The 20,471-nt window shown below is 37.2% G+C and overlaps 1 protein-coding gene and 1 pseudogene across 2 annotated transcripts in view; one reads left to right on the top strand and one right to left on the bottom strand.

Moving 5' to 3' along the window:
* Positions 1 to 20,471, top strand: part of Avl9 (AVL9 cell migration associated) — a 44,266-nt gene that overhangs the window by 4,591 nt on the left and 19,204 nt on the right. For both annotated transcript variants that reach the window (XM_034519025.2, XM_076913295.1), the window contains exons 2-10: positions 2,339 to 2,459; positions 3,696 to 3,781; positions 4,877 to 4,948; positions 7,813 to 7,902; positions 8,795 to 8,861; positions 9,902 to 9,942; positions 10,855 to 10,893; positions 16,389 to 16,458; positions 17,123 to 17,661. In XM_034519025.2, the coding sequence (XP_034374916.1) occupies positions 2,339 to 2,459; positions 3,696 to 3,781; positions 4,877 to 4,948; positions 7,813 to 7,902; positions 8,795 to 8,861; positions 9,902 to 9,942; positions 10,855 to 10,893; positions 16,389 to 16,458; positions 17,123 to 17,661 (1,125 nt within the window). The remainder of the gene's footprint in view (positions 1 to 2,338; positions 2,460 to 3,695; positions 3,782 to 4,876; positions 4,949 to 7,812; positions 7,903 to 8,794; positions 8,862 to 9,901; positions 9,943 to 10,854; positions 10,894 to 16,388; positions 16,459 to 17,122; positions 17,662 to 20,471) is intronic.
* LOC117721153 (U6 spliceosomal RNA) lies at positions 15,104 to 15,198 on the bottom strand (annotated as a pseudogene).

Genomic DNA, 20,471 nt, shown 5'->3' with positions numbered 1-20,471 from the left:
GCTATAAATGGAGGTGGAGGAGTCTTGTCTTGGTAGAAAGTAAAAGGCTTGAACATGTGTCCTTAGGGTTTTGGACTGTGTCCAAAGAAAAGATAGAAAGATCGGAAAGGAAGTGTTGGCAGACTTAGTACTGCTGGATGGAAGAACTGTAAGAGTACATGATCTCATTAATCGGATCGTTTCCCCATTTCCATAATACCTTCAGATGAACCAGGTTTCCTAAGTACCAGTATCTGGTCAGGTGATTGACAGAGAAGGCACACAAGTTGGGGAGACAGTTCTGACCTTCTACTACGATGACTTCAGGGATTGAATTTTAAGTTTTCAGGATTGACTGCAAGTACCATTACCCACTGTGCTATTTTACTGGCTCAGGATTAATTCTCAAGAGATGTATGTAATGCTCTAATCTTTGGAGTGTAATCTTTGGAGTGTATCAGAACATCATGTCTCCTCCTAAGACAAAATGAATGATTAAGATTCCATTATTTTGACCCAGAGACAGTAGCTTTGCCTTACTGGGCCTCAACATAGCTTTCACCTTTTCATATTATTTTAAACTCTAAGTGGCAGTTGTGATGTTTCCTATTAGGTACCTAAATAGGAATGAACAGGATTGGAGGCTACTGAGGCTGGATCCCTGCCTCATGCTCAGCTTTGGATCCCATTTCCTGTTTCTTTGGTAACCACTAAAAAAAAAAGGCACCCACATGGTGTTCTTACATAGATACAGGCAAAACACCTGTACACATAAAATAAGAAGAAAAAATTATTCCTTGTTATTTAGAGCATCATTAAGATACTCCTTATTTAGAGCATCATTGTTTCCACTTTTTATAAGTCAGCCGTTGTCTTCTTTCCCCTGTTATCATTTCATAACAAATATGTAAAATACTTGGAATCAGGGTAGGTCTGCCCACATAAATTGGTTATTTAAAGAGAGATACTTGAAATTTTCTTGGTTTTAGCTTTATCCTTTTGAGGGACATTGGTATCTCCTTCACACTGATGTGCCTCACCGTGTTTTTTGATCCTTAAATTTTACTTAGATTTTGGTCTGTGAACTACTTAGTAGTAGATAATAATCAGGACAAGTATTTCTTAATCTTTGGAAGCTTATTGTGTATGTTTGATCTCAGATTCTTACCTACTTTTCAGACTATTATTAACTACCCAGTGTTAACATTAAACCCCATAATTTAAGGGCTTGAATCTGTAAGACTTATTACAAAGCCAGTTAGTTACAGGTGCCAAGGTCCCAGACCACCTGACCTACTGTTCAGTTTAACCCCAAATTCAAAGGTTCCCACAACCCTCAGCTCAAGGATAGCCAAATGAAGAGAGTGGTATATAAAACAGAATGTGAAGTAGAAATTGGGAGCATTCATTCCTTCCCTTCATCTTCATGTATTTAGCAACTCAGGAGCTCTCTGAACCCCACTGTTAAGGGATTTAAAGGTTTCATTACATGGGCATGATTAATTAACACATTACCTATTTGTTGATTGAATTAAATCTCCAGGCTCTTCCTAGGGTCAAAGGAAAGTTCCATCTTTCTAATCAAGGCATGGACTTTCTGGTGACCACCCCTTATTCTAAAGATAGCTTAAGTATAAGCTAGCGTATATTGGGGCTGATTACAAATAATTTATGACTCAGGAAGTTTCAAGAGTTTTAGCATTTTTGTTGAAGGAACCAGTAGTATTTTTATTATGCCCATTTGAATAACAATAACTAGCTTATAAATATATTAAACACCTTCTAATATAACAAGAGGATTGACTAAACAAGTAAGTGGTAGTAGTACTATGTAGCTATTAAAATTGTGAGTGTCCATGTAGAAAGGAGTTTAACTGTTTGAAATCAGCTAGCAAACTCATCTAATTTTCAAGTACAAGTATCTAATGGTAGCAATTTTACCAGCAGAAAACAAGAATTCTAAAACTGCCAACATAAGGTAGGCAGTCTACAATTTTTGGATGAATTGTATTCCCAGAGTTGGCTATTTAAAGTCTGAACCACATTTTCCCAAAGAAACTGTATTACAGACACTGTGAACCCAAGTCATTCTGACATAGCCTTAATTTCACTTACAGAATTCTTGAGTATGTTCATCACCTAGACTATGTTTAAACATACTTATGAGTAGATAGCACTTTGAGTTATAACTAGACCCTTTAAATCAGTGAGGAATAGTCTATAGACCTCATCTTTCTCCACTTCTGTGTGTGAGTTTGTTGGTTATTTTCAATAGCATCATTCAGGGTTTAAGAGCATTACAGTTTGTCAGTGTAAGACCCTTTCTTTGATCACTGGCTAACATTCTTTTCCATTTTAGGTTGAATTCTCTTACCCACCACTAATTCCAGGAGATGGACATGACAGCCACACTTTACCTGAAGAATGGAAGTATTTGCCTTTCCTTGCCTTACCAGATGGTGCACATAACTATCAGGAAGGTATGTTATTAAGTTACTAAGTGCAATTTTGGAAATTTTCTCATAGCAGTCTTGAATACTTTGGATAAATGAAAGCCTTTGGACCTATTGTGATTATTTATAAAATGCATATGTGTTGGAGGTAAGACATGCACAAGAGAAGCTTCAGAGAGTACTGGGCCTATTTCCTTGGCCAGTAACCCTTGGGTCCCCTCCTGCCCAGAGCTCTTAGTTAATGCCAGAGAAGGGCAGCTGCTGATGGGGTGTGCCTTCAATTATATCATCCTTGAGACTGGACTCAGTGGCAGAAATGAAGAGTTGCCTACACTAGCTGCACTTGGTCTGGAAAGCTCTAGTTTCAAACTTACTAGCCCATCCTCTAATGCCCACCTGGATATAGTTGAGATGGTTTCTTTCACTCTGGAGCCATTGCTACAGCCCTGTCCTTTCTTACTTACATGAGACTGTTCGCGTCCTCAGAGAAGAGTGTGCTGACAGTTTCACTGAGTCTTCTCCCACCATGTGGGAGTGCTTTGTCACACCCAGTGAAAGTTAAACCAGATTAAACATAATTTGAGTACTTGTTTTCCTCATGCATTATTTAATACTTCCCTTATAAAATAAATCAGATGTTACCATACAGTTTAAATAAGTTTTATTACAGGATAAACCTCAGAAATATGTTTCTTCCTAACTTTTTTATTATGGGTGCTTTCAACCTGGTGGAAAAATTAAATTAAGATTATAAGGAATAGTTTGCAAGTTTTCTTTGTTTGTGTGTATTGTCAGTTTTGTTACTTTTTATTCTAAAGTCATTTGGAATAACGAGAGAAACTTGACTTCTAAATATTTAAGTACATGCACCCTCTAAGAATGTAATTCCCCAGCATCCAGTTGTATTATCATAGCTAAATAATTTAACAGTAATTTCATAATAATCATCTCACATCCAGTCTGTGTTCAGATTTTCCCAGTTTTTCCCAAAATTTCTTGAGTTCACTTAGAAAATTTAAGAATTTATATGTTGCCATCAGTTTTTATGATTTGATTTAGTCAGTTCGACTTGTTATCTTTGACTCTCTTAGGTTTTGTGGCAGACATGCACTGTAAGGATTGAGAAAAAGTCTGATGTCAGAAATAAGTATCACATGGTTTCTGGATGTGTCATCATGTTTGTGTTAATGACTGCATTATAATTTGATTGTTTGGCAATGAGTAATTAATATCACTACTTATACTTTTCTGTATATCTCTTAGATACTGTGTTTTTTCACTTGCCACCCAGAAATGGAAATGGAGCCACAGTATATGGTATCTCTTGTTATCGACAAATTGAAGCCAAGGTATGATGGTTGATGATGAACCGCAGCAGGAAGAAGCTCCCACAGCCCTTTCTTGGGTGTTGGTCATTTGGGGAATCACAGTCTTTGACTTTCATGTAGTACATGTGTGCCTAGGTGAGAAGAGGGTGTTAGTCCCATAGAGCCGGAGTGATAAATAGTTGTGACTCACCTGACATGGGTTCTGGAAACAGAACTGGGGTCCTCTGGCATAGCAGTGTGTATTCCTAACTGCTGAGCCATTGTTTCAGCTACTAATTTTAGGTTTTTGAGGAATCTCCATACTGATTTCTATAACGGCTGTAACAATTTGTGCCCTTACTAGCAATGATTAGGGGTTTTTCTTTCTTCACATAAGTACCAGCATTTGTTACCATTTTTTGTCATACATTATTTTTATTAGCATATTAAAATTTACATAATGAAAACTAGTGAAAGATGGAAGACATCAAAATTACATTAAATTAAATTCAATAGTAGCTAAATGTATAGAAATATACAAAAACAAAATGTTGCAGCCTTTCAGTAGCATTACTAATGAAAAGAGGAAATACAGCCATAATAAATGTGAGCATCAGTTCCTAACAGCACAGCACATTTATGATGGCCTTTATCTCTCTTGACTAGTTTTGAAGTCTACTTTAGCAGCTATGAATCTAGCGGCATAGTTTCTTGTTTTTTTTTTTTTTTTTGAAGGCTCCCATTTGTTTGGTAGGTTGATTTCCATCCTTGTGACTCTCAGTTTTTAGATGTTTGACAGTTACGTTTTTTTAGGAGGCAGCAAATCTTATTTTTTTTAATCCAGTCAGTTTTTGTTAGTTGGTTCTCACTAAGTTGGTCTGGTATGTGACTTGTACATAAAGCAGTTTCCATCAGCAGTAAATTCTGAGAGAGTAGGGATTGCCCTTCACTGTTCTACCTAGGGCCTAGCTTCTGACATTCAGTACAAGGCTGGCAGGTACTCGCTCAACTAGCATACCTGAGATTACTGTGACGTTTTTAAACCAAGTACACAATTTTTGTTATGTTCTTATTGAAAACTGTTTTGTAAATGCTGCTATAAAGTATTTCTAATATATAACTGTTTGCTTATAATAGGCTTTAAAAGTGAGGCAAGCTGACATCACCCGAGAGACTGTTCAGAAAAGTGTCTGTGTTTTAAGCAAGCTGGTAAGAGATCTGGAAGCTTACTTACCTATTAACATTCAAAGCAGAAGTTTTTTTGAGTAAGAGATGTGTGAGAATTGCTAAAATTAGTCAAGTGCTTGCTAATGTGCTCTTGTAGCCTCGCATCCACCAGTATGTTCTCGTTTCTGCTCTGCTGAAGACTGTAGATGAGCAAGTTGGCATTTGACCCAGATGAAGCAGCTGTTCTATTTCATTCATCGATTTTTGTTTGTTCCTAAGACTTGGGATAACTGTTCTTTTAACAACTTTTTAAAAAATCATAACTGCTCCAATTTTATTGATAATACAGAAGTTCATGACTATTGCAGTGAAGAAATTTAGCCTTAAATTTTAGAATGTTTGAGAAAAGCCAGTGACATGGTAAAACTACTAACACAAAATTTCAGAGTTCTTGGTGCATAGTCTTCAAGTTGACAATAATTACACATTTAAACATGTACATTATTTTTTAAATTTGTACTCCTAGAGAAGGGGAAGTACATGCCAGAGTACACACGTGGAGGTCATAGGACAACATTGTGGTGTTACTTCTCTTCCTCTGACTTTATGTATGTTCCAGGGATCAAACTCATCAGGGCTTTATCCAGTTGCAAGTACCTCTGTCAGCGGAGCCAATGCCATAGCCCCTGTTTTAACATCATTTTGTTTTTAAGACAGGGTCCTATGTGGCCCAGGTTGGCCTGGAACTCTTTGTATAGCTAAGACCGTAAACTCCTGATCCTTCTGCCTCCACTTCTAGAATTACATGTGTGTATGATCACATGCAGCTTATTTTTAATTTTTAAAAGAAACATATAACTAGGGTATTAATCTATCATATGCAAGTCCTAGTTTTGATCCCCAGCACAACAGTGGAAGAGTTGGGGAGCAGGTCTGAGAGAGGAAGGAAATATTATATACAGTGATATTGTTGGTTTTCATAGCCCTCAGTTGAATAATTTACAATATTTGATGTCTATTGATAATGAAGGAGATATTGACACCTTTGCATCAAATGCTTAATTCTACAGTAAAATTTAGCCTCCCCCCCCCCAAGAAAAAATTGTAAGGAATAGTCTAACTCTATATCATGTTAATTACCTATATTTTATGATTATTATCTTAGCCATTCTGTAGTTGCTCCAAACCAAAATTGAGAATATTTTATCGGACCAATTACAAGATATATGTATGTTTTGTCTGATTATTTCTTGGGTACTTATCTAATTTCCTTATCCACAGACAGTTTAAATAGTCTTTGTATAGCTATACAAAGTGATAGCACACACTTAATCTCAGTACTTGAAGCAGAGGCAAGCAGATCTCTGTGAGTTTAAGACTTGCTTGGTCTACACAGTGAGTTCAGGCAACGAGAGTTACATAGTGAAATCCTGTTTCAAAACAAACAAAAAGCTTTGTATAATGTTAATCAAGGTTTGCAAGATATGATTTATTTGGGACTTTATTGCTAGCCAAAAAGAGTAAGAGGAGAAAGAAGAGGGAAAAGGGATAGAGAAGTAGATGGAGAGAAACTTAAAACAATAATAATTTACAGCAACATATACTTTTTTTTTCTTGCACTGGCAAACAGAGTCTCACTGTTGTACCTCTAGCTGGCCTTGAACCACATCTGTCTACCTGCCTCTACCTCATGAATACCAGAGTTAAAGGTGTACATCACCATGCCATGCCATATCATAATAACTCTAATCATAATTTATAATAGTAACACAGACTTTTAGAAGGATAGCCTGAAAATACTCCTTAGTTAATTTGTATATGAGGCCAGTTATCCAAAACATAGGAATAATATCATATATATAAGTAGATACATGCTGAGAGGCTAGCCTTCAAAGGACAATTTTGATAACAGAAACTGAGTTTTCTGTGTGTCTAGTATTAATTCTTACCAGACATTTTATATAACATTGTCATTTTTATTTTTCTAACAATGTTGAGATATCTTTGCTAGTCTCATTTTACAAATACCCATGTTTTAGAGTAACAATACCTAATTCTCATATGAGACTACTAAGTATAAAACTAGGGTAAAAATACAATTTTGTTGTATCTAAAACAAACTAAGGAATGAAAACAGCTTACTTAGAAAGGTTCACTTGTTTGTAGTGCATTGTAGTGGATATGAAAATGTAATGATATTGTACTTAATGATAACTCATATATTCACAGGGATGGGTACTAGTTCAGTTAATTAATTAATTAAGCAACTATTAATTGCTTGCATTCCAAAAGGGAGAAATAAATGAGAAAATGTCTCAAATGTAAATAAAAGGTTGTATATGATCTATCTTAGGTAGGAAAAATAAGAATTGAGGAGCAACTTTGTTCAAATATACAAAATAATATGGTAGAGGACCTAGACTAGGTACTCCCACCATCCACAGGTAATGAGAAAGGATGTGAGCTTACATCAAATCATGAGTGTTCAACTTGGTGTAAGAACCAGACTGCTTAAGCATGATTAAATGTTACCACAATGGAATGAAGTGCAGTAGCTGTTGACATTCTTGCTATGTGTCAAAGGCTCTGCTAAGTGCTTTACCTAATCCTTAACACAGCCATAGAAGCTGAGGTGGTGTGAAGAGGTTAAGGACATTTAACTAAGCAGGCTGAAAGAGGGAGCAACCTTGCCAAGATAGATTTCACCTGCTGCCAGAGTGTGACTAGCTGATATCACAGCTTCTGTTTCTGAATGTAGGCCCTACAGTTGGTAGTTACTAACTTTCCTCCCTAATATTTTCAAAATAAAAGCTATAGGGATTTGTTTGCTGCTGTTTTTTTTTTTTTTTTTTTTTTTTTTTTTTTTTACTATGATCAACCTAATGATGGTTTCTCTTTTTCTTTAGCCTCTTTATGGCTTACTTCAAGCAAAACTTCAACTCATTACACATGCATATTTTGAAGAGAAAGATTTTTCCCAAATTTCTATTCTAAAGGTAACCAATTTCCATACTGATATAGTTGGCAAATGGTAGCTTAATGACTCAAATAGCTCTTGTGGCAGTACTGTGAAGGATAGTCCTGATAGTTGAAGAAAAACATTACATGAATATTTATTTGCTTGGGCCTGAGATAGTTCAGCACTTAAGAGCTCTTACAGAAGACCCAAGTTTGGTTCCTAGCGTCTACATTGGATGGCTCACAGCCACCTAGATCCCTGATCTGATGTCTTTCTTCTCTGACTTCTTCAGACACACACATGCATGTTGATAAAAAAAAATTAATATATAATAAAATAAATATTTAAAATACATCTGCATTAAACATTGAAGTGCTAGTAGATTTACTCAAGTACTGAATTCAGACTATCTTTGATGAGGCAGTGACTGTAAACAACTATTATCAGTGTCTCTTAGGAGGAATGATGTTTTGCTATGGCATATGTCTATAAATTTGAGTCTAGTTTCTAGTTCCTGGTATTTTATTGAAAAAAGATAACATCTTTCTCAAGACTGGCATCAGTATACAGTTCTCTATCTGTCTTGGGCATTGGTGAGAGTTGGAGCAGTTAGGAATTTAGTGGGGAGACAGAGGGAAGGTAATTAATATTGCTGTTAAAGTTCTGAAAAGGAGAAGAAAAAAAAAGAGAGAATATCCTGAGTAGCTTTTTGTTCTTTTTGCTCAGATTCTATCTTGTTATTGTTCGTGTCTACAAGAAAACGAATTAGTTGAGTGCTGAAAACTAGCAGGTTTCAGAGACCATGGTTGCTTATTTTATTTAGTAGGTGGCAGAAAAGCCTACACAGTCGTTTTCTGGTCATCGTATTTCTAGGAGCTTAGTGGCTAAAGTGACCGTTTAAAATTCTAAAACCGATCTGCATTCCACAGGAACTCTATGAACATATGAACAGTTCCTTGGGAGGGGCCTCCTTAGAAGGATCACAGGTATATCTTGGTAAGTCTTGCAGGTCAAGCTATGTCCTCAAAGTTTTCTCTTGTCAAACTGAGTTGCATGTAACTGTTGATGCAACAGAACTGTTAAACACATGTGCTTTCCATTGAATATTACACAACTAAGAAATACTCACAGTCTTTGTATGGGATCTAAGTTCTTAAGTTTGCTTCCTTAAATACCCAGCATTCATACTGAGATGGATCATTATTTTATACTGGTGGTGATATTTGCATGTATTGCAGAGGCAAGTTTCGAGTTTTAGAATAGTGCTAGACTTCTTTCCATTAATGCTCATCAGCTCAATTCTAATAGAATGGACACAGGTGCTGCTTAGCTCTTGACTGAGATTCTTCAACTTGGGGGGTTTGTTAATGTACACTATTGACAGCACCAAAAAAATCTATTGTCAGCTGAGGTAGTCAATACATATTCTTTTGTGATAAAAAGAGTTGTAATGATATGGTGATTTGTATTTCCTCAGTTTCCATTTCAATGTGAAGTAGCCAAGATGTGGTTTACTTGTGCAGTCGTAGAAAGTCAGCTAGATACTCCTGTTCTGAGACTGTGTTTATAAATTGTTTTCTCTTTTACTATGGTGTTAGAGATATGTGATTGGAAAACATTGTGATTGAGAAATAGTAGTACATGTAATGCAGTGACCAGCTCACATTTCAAACATCGGCTGCTGTTATGGTGTAAGCTTTATGATCTTTAAATTTATGCGGTTTATGTGTGTAAAATACAAGTGTTAGACCCAGTGTCTAAAACTGTATCCACTAATAGTGTAGACATAACTGAATTATATTACAGTTCATAAAATTTAAAAGCCACATTTAAAGTGCTCAGTGACCACATGGCTAATGTGTCTGACAGGAAATATTTTAAACATCTCATCCTTGGGGAAGATTCTGTTAAACAATACTCTTTCTGAGTATATACGTATTTCACCAGATATTACATAAATGTTTGAATATTTACACAATCTCATTTGCTTCTTTAGATACTCTCTTTCACATTTAGCTCTCTTGTTTACATTGTAGGTCTGTCTCCTCGAGATCTTGTCCTTCATTTTCGACACAAGGTGTGATAGATATTCTTCAGCTTTCGATGTACTGAAATGGGAGAGGCTGTGCTTGTGTTTTTTTCTTCGAACTCAGTGGGCAGCATCTCAATCAGCTGGTGGCATCATTATGGTTTTGCTCTTCTAAGACAGCTTCTTAACACTATGAGGCTGGAGGCGTTAGGAGCATTTGTGTGGTAAACGTCTGGGAGGACCTCTTGCTCAGTAGAGGTGGCTTTTGATTTCTTTATTCTGCAGTCTTTGCAATTCCACTTTGTATGGGTAGAAACAATGGTGTTCCCTGAAAGTGGAATATTTTTCTACATGAATTACTTTTTCTTTTGTTGTGGTTTTGCTGTCAGAGATTATGGTCCTTATTGTTAAAGCATAAGTTGCCAAGGACACACACACAGAGTCACTTATTTACCAAACTTTTATTGACTATCCATGTAAATGCATGTATCCCAGACGAGCCTTGAACTTGCTGTGTAGCTAAAGATTACCCTGGATTTGTGACTCTCCTGCCTCTGCCTCCCAGTGCTGAGATTACAGGAGTGTACCACCATGCCTAATTTACATGTTTCTGGGGGATCTGAACACCAGGCTCTCATGCATGGTAGGCAAGCACACTACCAACTGAGCCATTCTCCAGCCTCAAATCTTTGTTTCTTCAGAAACTTGAAAATTTTCAAGCAGAGAGAATATTATTCCTTCCCCAAAAAAGCTTATTTTAGTTAAAGGTTAAACGAGTCACATTTTTAGAGGACATAGCTAATGCTCGATTTCTCAGTTCCAGCTCAGAGTTTCTCATGTATCTTAAGTAGTGTAATCATTTAATATTGTATGCATGCTTATATCTGGAAAAAAGAAATAGCAAATGATTGATAGATCTGAGTTCTTGTTTTAAAATAGTATTTCTTTCTCTTTCTGCAGGTCTTGATTCTATTTAAGCTAATTCTTCTTGAAAAGAAGGTGAGATACAGAAGGATAAAAGGAAGAACAGGTTTTTTTATTTTTTTATTGGCATTTTATATACTATTGTAATGTGGGAATTAAGGATTAAGTATTAAAACATATTTTGTCTATCAGATAAAACACAAAATTCTTTTTTACTATCATACACATGATAGTAAATTTGTATCTTCTTTTTGGAGACACTTTGATAGTACATTCAATTGTACTGTCGCCATAAGAAGCTTAAACTAACTTAAATAGAAAAGGAAGTGTGTTGGTTCACTGATACTTCAGGGTTGGTGGTTGACTTGGTGCTTCCAGGGTATCACAGTGTTAGGTTTTCTCCTTGAACTACAGACAGTCCAACTAGTTTTACTCAGAGCTGATCTCCCTTGTAGACAATAAACTGCCAACCATAATTTGGCTATTTGCTTCCTCACACATAATATCACTTCCCAAGCTATTGAATATGAATTTGTCCCATCAGTTTGTTATCAAAAGTCTGCCTATACTAATTGGCTTAAACTTGGGTTTCAGACCACTGTGTACTACAAAGAGATGGGACTGCCATGGTCATTGTGACCTTAGATCTATGAACTAATAGATATTATATGATATATAATATCTCATTCTAATAGCTCATTCTAGCTTACCACTTTCTTTTATAGAAGCTTGTTATTTTATTATAATTTATGTGTATGTGTGTAGGTTATATGCATCTGCTTACAGATTACTGCAGAAGCCGAAAACAGGACAACAGATACTCTAATTCTGGTTACAGGGTACTCAATGTGAGTGCTAGGAATTGAACTCAGGTCTTTTGCAAGAGCAGCAGCTGTTCTTAACTATTGAGCCATGATAAGAGTTTTATTGGAAAGGAGGCATACCTACTGTTTGCTTATTGTTTGTAGCTGTTTTTACCCTTTGGAAGCAGTTGAGTAGTTATGAGAGACTATATGGCTCACAAAGCACGTGTGTCTGATCCTTTATAGAAGAAGTTTGCTGAAATTATGTTTTAGACTAATAAGAAGCTAACTCTGAAATACAACCAGTTTTATATCCTGTATTAACTGTATTCAGTGCAACTAAGGTAAGGTTGAGGGATCAGCCATGTACTGTGTTCATTATGGCTCATTACCTTAAGCCAGTTGTTCCTTTGCCCCAGTAATTCTTTCAGTATAGTTTGGTTTTGTTTTTTCTTACAATTAATCTCAGTTGAATGCAAAACTACTTGAAAGAGTCATTTAACATGAGTTATAAATCAGTAGCTAATTATTTTGTGTGTTGCATATAACTGCAAACAATAAAAGTTCCCAAGTACTTTTTATTGTCAAGATGTTTCAAGGCACATTAGGTTAAAAGTTATCCAACTTTCAAGTCTGTGATCCAGTTTTTAAAGTATTTATTTTTACCTAATGAGTATGAGTGTTTTGCCTGTATTTGTATATATGCACTACATGTGTACCTAGTGCCCCCAGAGGACAGAAGAAGGTATCAGATCCCCTGGAACTGGAGTTATATAAGGTTGTGAACTGCTGTATGGGTGCTGGGAACTGAACCTGGATCAATTGCAAAAGCAGTCAGTGTTCATCACTGAGTCATTTCTCCAGCCCTGTGTTCTATTAACTATGATCCTATTTTATAAACAAATAAAGATTCTCTGAAATAAGGCTGTAGAACATAACATACAATCTGTTTTCAAGTTTTGTTAGATGTTTTAACCTCCTTTTTTTTTTTTTCTTTTTTTGGGGAGGTGGGAGGGTCGGGGTGAGGCATGATCTCTAATGTGATCCAGGCTGTTTGAAAACTTATAATCCTGGTGCCTCTAACATCTGAGTCCGGGGGTTACAAGCATACATTACCACTTGTAGCTATAATAATATCCTTGATAGCTGATTTATTTTTTTTAGTTCCTTATGTTAATTTGATTTGCCTAGAAATAATGTAATTATAATACACCATGTGAAATAGAGAATTTTTTGTCAATGCAAGTAGTGTTGTGTCATTGTGGGGACTTAGGAGAATGGATTTTTTACTCTAATTAGGATATTAGGGATCGGGGAAGTGGCTCAGTCAGTAAAGTGCTTACATGTAAGCATAAGCACCTGAGTTCAGATCCCCAGTGCCCATGTGCAGAGAAAAGCTGACAAAGTAGCATGTTCCTGTAATCTCTGCACTGGAAGAATAGAGATTGAAAGTCTCTGTCACTTGCTGGCTAACCCATCTGACCAGTCCATGAGCTCTAGATTTAAGTAAGAGACTTTGTCAAATGTAATAAGGTGCCGGGCGGTGGTGGCGCACGCCTTTAATCCCAGCACTTGGGAGGCAGAGGCAGGCAGATTTCTGAGTTCGAGGGCAGCCTGGTCTACAGAGTGAGTTCCAGGACAGCCAGGGCTACACTGAGAAACCCTGTCTCGAAAAAAAAAAAAAAAAAAAAATGTAATAAGTTGGAGAAGCAACTGGAAAAGATACCTGATGTCTCACTCTAGCTTTCACACACCTTAGATGCGAACATGAACACCTACAGACATGAACACAAAATAAAGATTAAAAACCCAGCCATAGGGGCTGGCTCATAGATGACTCAGCAGTTAAGAGCACCAGCTATTCTTTCAGTCACGGGATTTGATTCCCAGTACCCACATGGTAGCTCATAACCATTTATAATTCCACTATCAGGGTATCGAATGTTCTCTTTTGCTTTTCTGCAAGCACTGGCAGCACACATTGTTCATGCAGGCAAACACACAAACTAAAATTTAATTTTTAAAACTTCTTGTGTTCTATTTAAAAAAAGAAGAAAGAAAGAAAGAAAGAAAGAAAGAAAGAAAGAAAGAAAGAAAGAAAGAAAGAAGAAAGAAGCCCAGACATAGTATCACAGGCTTATAATCTAAGCCCTTGGGAGGCTAAGGCAGGATAAGGCAGGAGAACTGTGGCAGGTTTCAGAGCAGCCTGGGCTACCTGACTTTCACACCCTAAATTTTATTTCTGTTGGACTTTAGCCTTTGAATTTATTTCTCTGATATCTATGGCCTATCCCATCAATCTCTTAGTAATTTATCTTGTATAAAAATTACAGACAAGAATGGTAAGGAGCTGAGTTCTCAGTGTCTTTATAGAAAGGTAATAAATGAGGGTATCTCTAACTTTATAGATAAAATGTATAGACAGTTGTTCTTTTTCATCTAGGATCCAGTCAAGAATCCTATATTACATTTCTAGTTCCTGCTAATTTCAAATTATTCTTTTTTTTTTGTTTTTTTGTTTTTTTGTTTTTCGAGACAGGGTTTCTCTGTGTAGTCCTGGCTGTCCTGGAACTCACTCTGTAGACCAGGCTGGCCTCGAACTCAGAAATCCGCCTGTCTCTGCCTCCCAAGTTCTGTGATTAAAGGCGTGCGCCACCACCGCCCGGCAATTTCAAATTATTCTACAGCACAATGTTAGTACATCTAACTCCAAGTCAAATTGTACCATTATCACTTCATACTCTTGGTTTTTTGTTTTCTTTTTGTTTGTTTGGTTGGTTGGTTTTTCAAGACAGGGTTTCTCTGTGTAGCCCTGGCTGTCCTGGAACTCACTCTGTATACCAGGCTGGCCTCGAACTCAGAAATCTGCCTGCCTCTGCCTCTCAAGTACTGGGATCAAAGGCGTGTGCCACCACTGCCCAGCTGTTTATTCATTTTTAAAGATCTATCTTATGTTTAACTATGTGTCTATGTGTGTATCTGTATATATGAGTGCAGCTATGCTCAGAATCCAGGAGATCTTTGGATCCTCTGGAACTGGAATTATAAGCATTTTTTGACCACCTGATGTGGGTGCTGGGAACCCAATTCAGGTCTTCTGCTAAAGTATTATACTTTCTTAACCATTGAACTGTCTTCCCAGTTCTGCTGCTTTTTCCCATTTCTTCTTCAATTTCATGACATTGGGACTTTTTAATTGATCTGTATCTGTATGGGTGTCTATACATGTATATGCAGGTCTGAGCACCTGTGCATGCATGCTGAGGCTAGCAGAGGGTAATGGGTATCCTCGTTTATCAATCACCCTATTCATTTTGAGTCAGGATCTCTTTTAACCTGGGATTTGTATTTCTTTAGATATACAGGAAACCAGCAAACCTCAGCAATTGGCTAGGCTCTGCCCGCCTCAGAGTTGCTATTTACAAGCTTGCTGTGTGGGGGCATTGGAACCTGAACTTCAGTCCTCATGTTTGACACTTTTTAAAATTATGGAATGCTTCATGAATTTGCATGTCATCTTTTCAAGGGGCCATTTCTCTGTATAGTTCCAATTTTAGTATCTGTGGTGTTGAAGCAGGTGTGATTGGCACTTTTAAAAAAAGAGTCTAGTCAAGTATTATAGAATTAAATGTGTGATTGTTTTCTTGTGGTTACTTTCATTTTAAACATTTTTAGCAGGATTCTAGATCAATGATGATATGATCTCAGAATGTGACACAACTGTATGGTTCTTGGTAATAAAAATTTTGATCATTTGGTTAAGTTGACAAACTACCTTAACCAATAATTTGTGGGACAATAGATCTAACATGTTGTGACTATTCCATTGCCCAACAATCTACCATGGTCATTTAGTGTTCATTGGTAGTATTTTCTAAGTTACAGTTGGTGTTTTTTTTTTTTTTTTTTATTAAAACCTTATTATAAAAAACTTGAAAAAATTATTTTTAAAAAATCATGAAATTAACCAGACCCAAAGCCTGGTTAACTCAGTGTGTGTGTGTGTGTGTGTGTGTGTGTGTGTCTGTCTGTCTGTCTGTCTGTCTGTATTTGTGTCTATGTGTGTTTTTGCATTCTCACAGCCACGAAGCATGTGGATGTATATGTCAGAGGACAATTTTTGCAGGCAGTTTTTCTTCTTCTACCATGTAGGACACACAGATTAAAATGAGGTCATCCGGCTTGGTGGCACTTTTATCCTTTGAATTATCACCAGACCTCATTGGCAAATTTTATCTGAATTGTGGTGGGCAGTTTATTTTTGTTGTGGTTGTTGTTGTTTTAAATCATGACTCATGGGTTTTTTTTTTTTTGTTTGGGGGGGGCGGCTCAAATCATCCAAATTGTTATATTTGTCATTTTTTAGGGATGTCATTTACAAATGTACTATTTTTCATGTAGTATGTATGTATGTATGTATGTATGTATGTATGTATGTATTTGCTTTGTATCCTGATAGCAGCTGCTTCTCCTTCTCTTACTCCCAGTCTTTCCCATGGATATCCACCGGCCATGGCATATCACATGGCAGCAGGACTAGGTACATCTTCTATGAGGCTATACGAGGCTATAGATGGGGAAAGGATCCAAAGGCAGGTCACAGAGTCAGAGACAGCCCTGCTCCAGTTATTAGGGGTTCCACATGGAGACTAAGCTGTACATCTATCTGTTCATGGACTTTATTACTCTTAGGCAAAGAATCCTTCCCGTATATATTATTACAGCCTTGTGACTTTCCTAATTTAATTTCATTTGAATCCATTTCAGGTTTTGTTTTACATTTCTCCAGTGAATAGATTGGTGGGTGCACTAATGACTGTGTTATCCCTTTTTCCAGGTAAGAGGATAGCCATTGCTACTTTTGCTTAATATTAATTGGAATTTTGACTTTTCAATAATAAAAGTACACAAAAAGTAAACTCATTAGGGTTAACATTTTCATCTTAATTTTCCTTTTGGCAATAGGTTTTTTTGTTTTTTGTTTTCTTTTTTTTCCTTTAGCCTGGTTTTCTTTCCTTATTTTAATTTTAACATTGGGGAGAGGTGCTGTAAGCCATGGCATGCTGGTGGTCAGAGGACAACCTGTGAGAGTGTGCCCTCCATTGTGTGTTGAGGTCTTCAGCCTAGGTTGTCACGCAACAAACACCCTTACCCTTCTTGCCAGCTCCCATCTTTTTTTTTTTTTTTGGTTGGTTGGTTGGTTTCTCAAGATATGGTTTCTCTGCGCAGCCCTGGCTGTCATAACTCACTTTGTAGTCCAGGATAGCTTCAAACTCAGAGAACTGCCTGCCACTGCCTCTCAAGTGCTGGAATTAATTTGTGTGCTACCACACCCAACTTTTTCAGTTTTTCCTTTTTTAATAGAAATTTTATTTAAAAAGATGCAAATATAGCTTTTAAAAAATTTTTATAGAAAATTTCTACTTTATAAAATGAAACTATACCTTATTTTCTTCCATATTATTATAAGCCAAGCTGTTCTTCAATATTTTGTATTTTAGGCATGATTGAGCATGGCCTCAGTGACTGTTCACAGTATAGACCCCGAAAGAGTATGTCTGAAGATGCTGGACTTCAGGAAAGTAATCCCTCTGCAGATGATTTTATTTCTGAGTCTACTTCTAACATCTTAAATACCAGCTTGGGAACTGTCACGAGAACCATGGCAGGAAACCATGGAGAAGATGCTGTTCCCCAGTCGGAGAAGCCTTACTTCCAAGTAGAAAGCAACAACAACAAAGGACAAGAACCCAGTGATACTGGCCGATATTTGGAACTTCCACCTCGTCCATCTCCAGAGTCTTCAGAAAGTGACTGGGAAACTTTGGATCCTAGTGTCTTAGAGGATGCCAGCTTGAAAGAAAGGGAACAGATGGGGTCAGACCAGACACACTTATTTCAAAAGGACTCAGTGCCCTCAGACAGTCCTCCAATTACTGTACAGCCTCAAGCTAATACCAGGCAGGTGGTCCTGATACCAGGGCTCATTTCCGGTTTGGAAGAAGACCAATATGGCATGCCGCTGGCCATCTTTACAAAGGTAAAATGGAGTATCCTTTATTGAGGACATTAGTTGTAATTTTATGTGTTTGAACACATTTTTGGGCCTGAAAACTGAGAAATGCATAATGAATAATGCTGTTAGATAAAGATTTTGGACTTTTCAAGAAAACCTGGACTTTTAAAGTATTGAAATACTTTAAAGACTAAAGAACTCTTAAAATTATTGTGTTTATATTGTGATTATTAATATGAGATCTTAGGAGATGAACAAGAAAGGAAAGGTTATGATTAATAAGTGACATATTTATGTGAAGTTGACAAGGGGTTAAATGAACCTTGACATAACTGGGAAGAGGAAATCTTAATTGAGAAAATGCCTCCATAAGACTGGCCATGGGCAAGTCTGTAGGGCATTTTCTTTGAGCAAATATTGATGTGGGAGGGCCAGCCCACTATGGTTGGTGCCATCCCTGGACAGGTGATTTTGAGTTGTTTAAGAGCAAGCCATAGAAAATAAGCTAGTCATAACATTCCTCCATGATTTCTGCTCTAATTTCACTCAGTGATGGATGTGACCTGAGAGTTGTAAGGTGAAATAGACCCCTTCTTTCCCAGTTTGCTTTTGGTCATGGTATATTATCACAGCATTAGAAACCCTAACTAAGCTGGACGGTGGTGGCACACGCCTTTAATCACAGCACTTGGGAGGCAGAGGCAGGCGGATTTCTAACTTCAAGGCCAGCCTGGTCTACAGAGTGAGTTCCAGGACAGCCAGGGCTACACAGAGAAACCCTGTCTTGAAAAACCAAAAAAAAAAAAAAAAAAAAAGAAACCCTAACTAAGAAAGTATATATACATATGCCATGTGTACCTAGTGTGCAAGGAATATTAGATCTCCAGAAAGTGGAGACAGACAGTTGGGACCTACCATTAGTGTGCAGCTAGACCCAGGTCCTCTGCAAAGCATCAGGTGCTATTAGCATTTGAGCCATCCTTCCAACCCCAAATTATAAAATTTCTTTAATTGCCATTATTTCTGCATCTCTAAGAGCACTTATCAGGAGGCAAATGGACTGAAGAAGAATTTTGGTTTTGAGAGTCAGGTTACTCAAAGTGATCTGAATCTTTTCAATAAACCATGTTAGCTGTTAGATTTATGTGCTTTAATGCCAGTTCTAAATATGTGATACGCTTACCACTGTTACTATGATAAATAAGTCATTTTCCCTCTTCGTTTCATGTTTTATTGTGTATTGAATAAAACCCAGTGTGTTGTTTAATCATATTTCTAACTACAAATACTGATCCTTTGGGTCAGTAACTTTGGAAGATGAGATGTTTTAAAAACCAAATTGTCTTTAAGCTGTTTTCCTCTTAGGGTTCTTTTATTTTATTCTTCATTTTTATCTTATATGTATGAAGTTTTGCCTGTATATATATGTATGCATACAGAGCCTGCTCAGATCATTTTTGCTTTTGTTTTGAGAAGAGTGTGTGTGTGTGTGTGTGTGTTTGTGTGTGTGTGTGTGTGTTTGTGTGTGTGTGTGTGTGTGTTTGTGTGTGTGTATGTGTAGCCCTGGCTCTCCTGGAACTAGTTGTAGAGCAAGCTGGCCTCTAATTCAGATGTCCTCCTGACTCTGCCTCCCAAGTGATGGATTAAAAGCATGTGCCGCCGTGTTGGGCAGTGGTGGTGCACACCTTTAATCCCAGCACTTGGGAGGCAGAGGCAGGTGGATTTCTGTGTTCGAGGCCAGCCTGGTCTACAGAGTGAGTTCCAGGACAGCCAGGGCTACACAGAGAAACTTTGTCTCGAAAAACCAAAAAAAAAAAAAAAAAAAAAAAAAAAAAAAACATGTGCCGCCACCTCCCAGCTTCACCCTGTAGCCAATTTCCCAGCTCTTAGTATTTGAACTTGGATGAGAATAATGTCATGTCAGCCTTACAGACCAGGTTTACTATGTAAGCACTAGAGGTTACATCAAATTGTTAAATAATTTGTATAACCTTTTTCTGAGAGCTTATTTAAGCAATACACAGAAGGGGCTGAGCGATGGCTCAGTGGTTAAGAACACTGACTTAAGACCTCTTTCCAGAGGTCCTGAGTTCAATTCCCAGCAACCACATGCTAGCTCACAACAATCTGTAATGGGATCTGATGCCTTCTATTGGTATGTCTGAAGACAGCTACAGTGTACTCATCATATATAAAATAAATATTTTTTTTTTAAATAAGTGATGTAACAGAAGGATTAAGGAAATGATGAGTCTGGAGTCATCTGTCCAGCAGACCAAGAGAAACAGAAGAATCTGAAGCAAATCATCCCTGTGTGCTCACGCTCTGCTGCTCTGCAAACGAATGAGCAGAAGAGCACTGAAGGGGATGGAGTGAGATAAACTGACAGAAACAGAATAGCGTTTGGGGTATGGAACTCCAATACGAGGGCCTTCCTTCTGTTTTCTCCTGATGTAGTACTGGAGTTGGGCATACGCTGGCGTAGTTAAGTGTTGGGATGACTAGAAAGGACTGGAGTCCTTTTCTGCTTAATTTCCTGTGTCAGCTTTCCTCTCCAGTCACAAGTCTTTTAGTAAAACCAGTTGATGTATCATAAAAACTATGATTAGAATTACTTTGTTTTAATTTCTACAATGCCAGTTTAAAACAAGGCATTTTAAATAGTGAAATTTAATTATTGCAGCCATGTATGGTGTCACATGACTGTGACCCAACACTTTGGTAGCTGAGGCCTGAGGATCCTGAGTTGAGGCCATCCCAAGATACATAGCAGGATCATAACTCAGAAAATAAAAAGTCACATAACTTCTCAACTTGTAACTGAATATTTAGAA

The sequence above is a fragment of the Arvicanthis niloticus genome, chromosome 15 (assembly GCF_011762505.2).
Source record: "Arvicanthis niloticus isolate mArvNil1 chromosome 15, mArvNil1.pat.X, whole genome shotgun sequence".
NCBI classification, from domain to species: Eukaryota; Metazoa; Chordata; class Mammalia; order Rodentia; family Muridae; genus Arvicanthis; species Arvicanthis niloticus.
The sequence above is the reverse complement of the archived record's forward strand: the minus strand, read 5'-3'. Positions and strand labels throughout refer to the sequence as shown.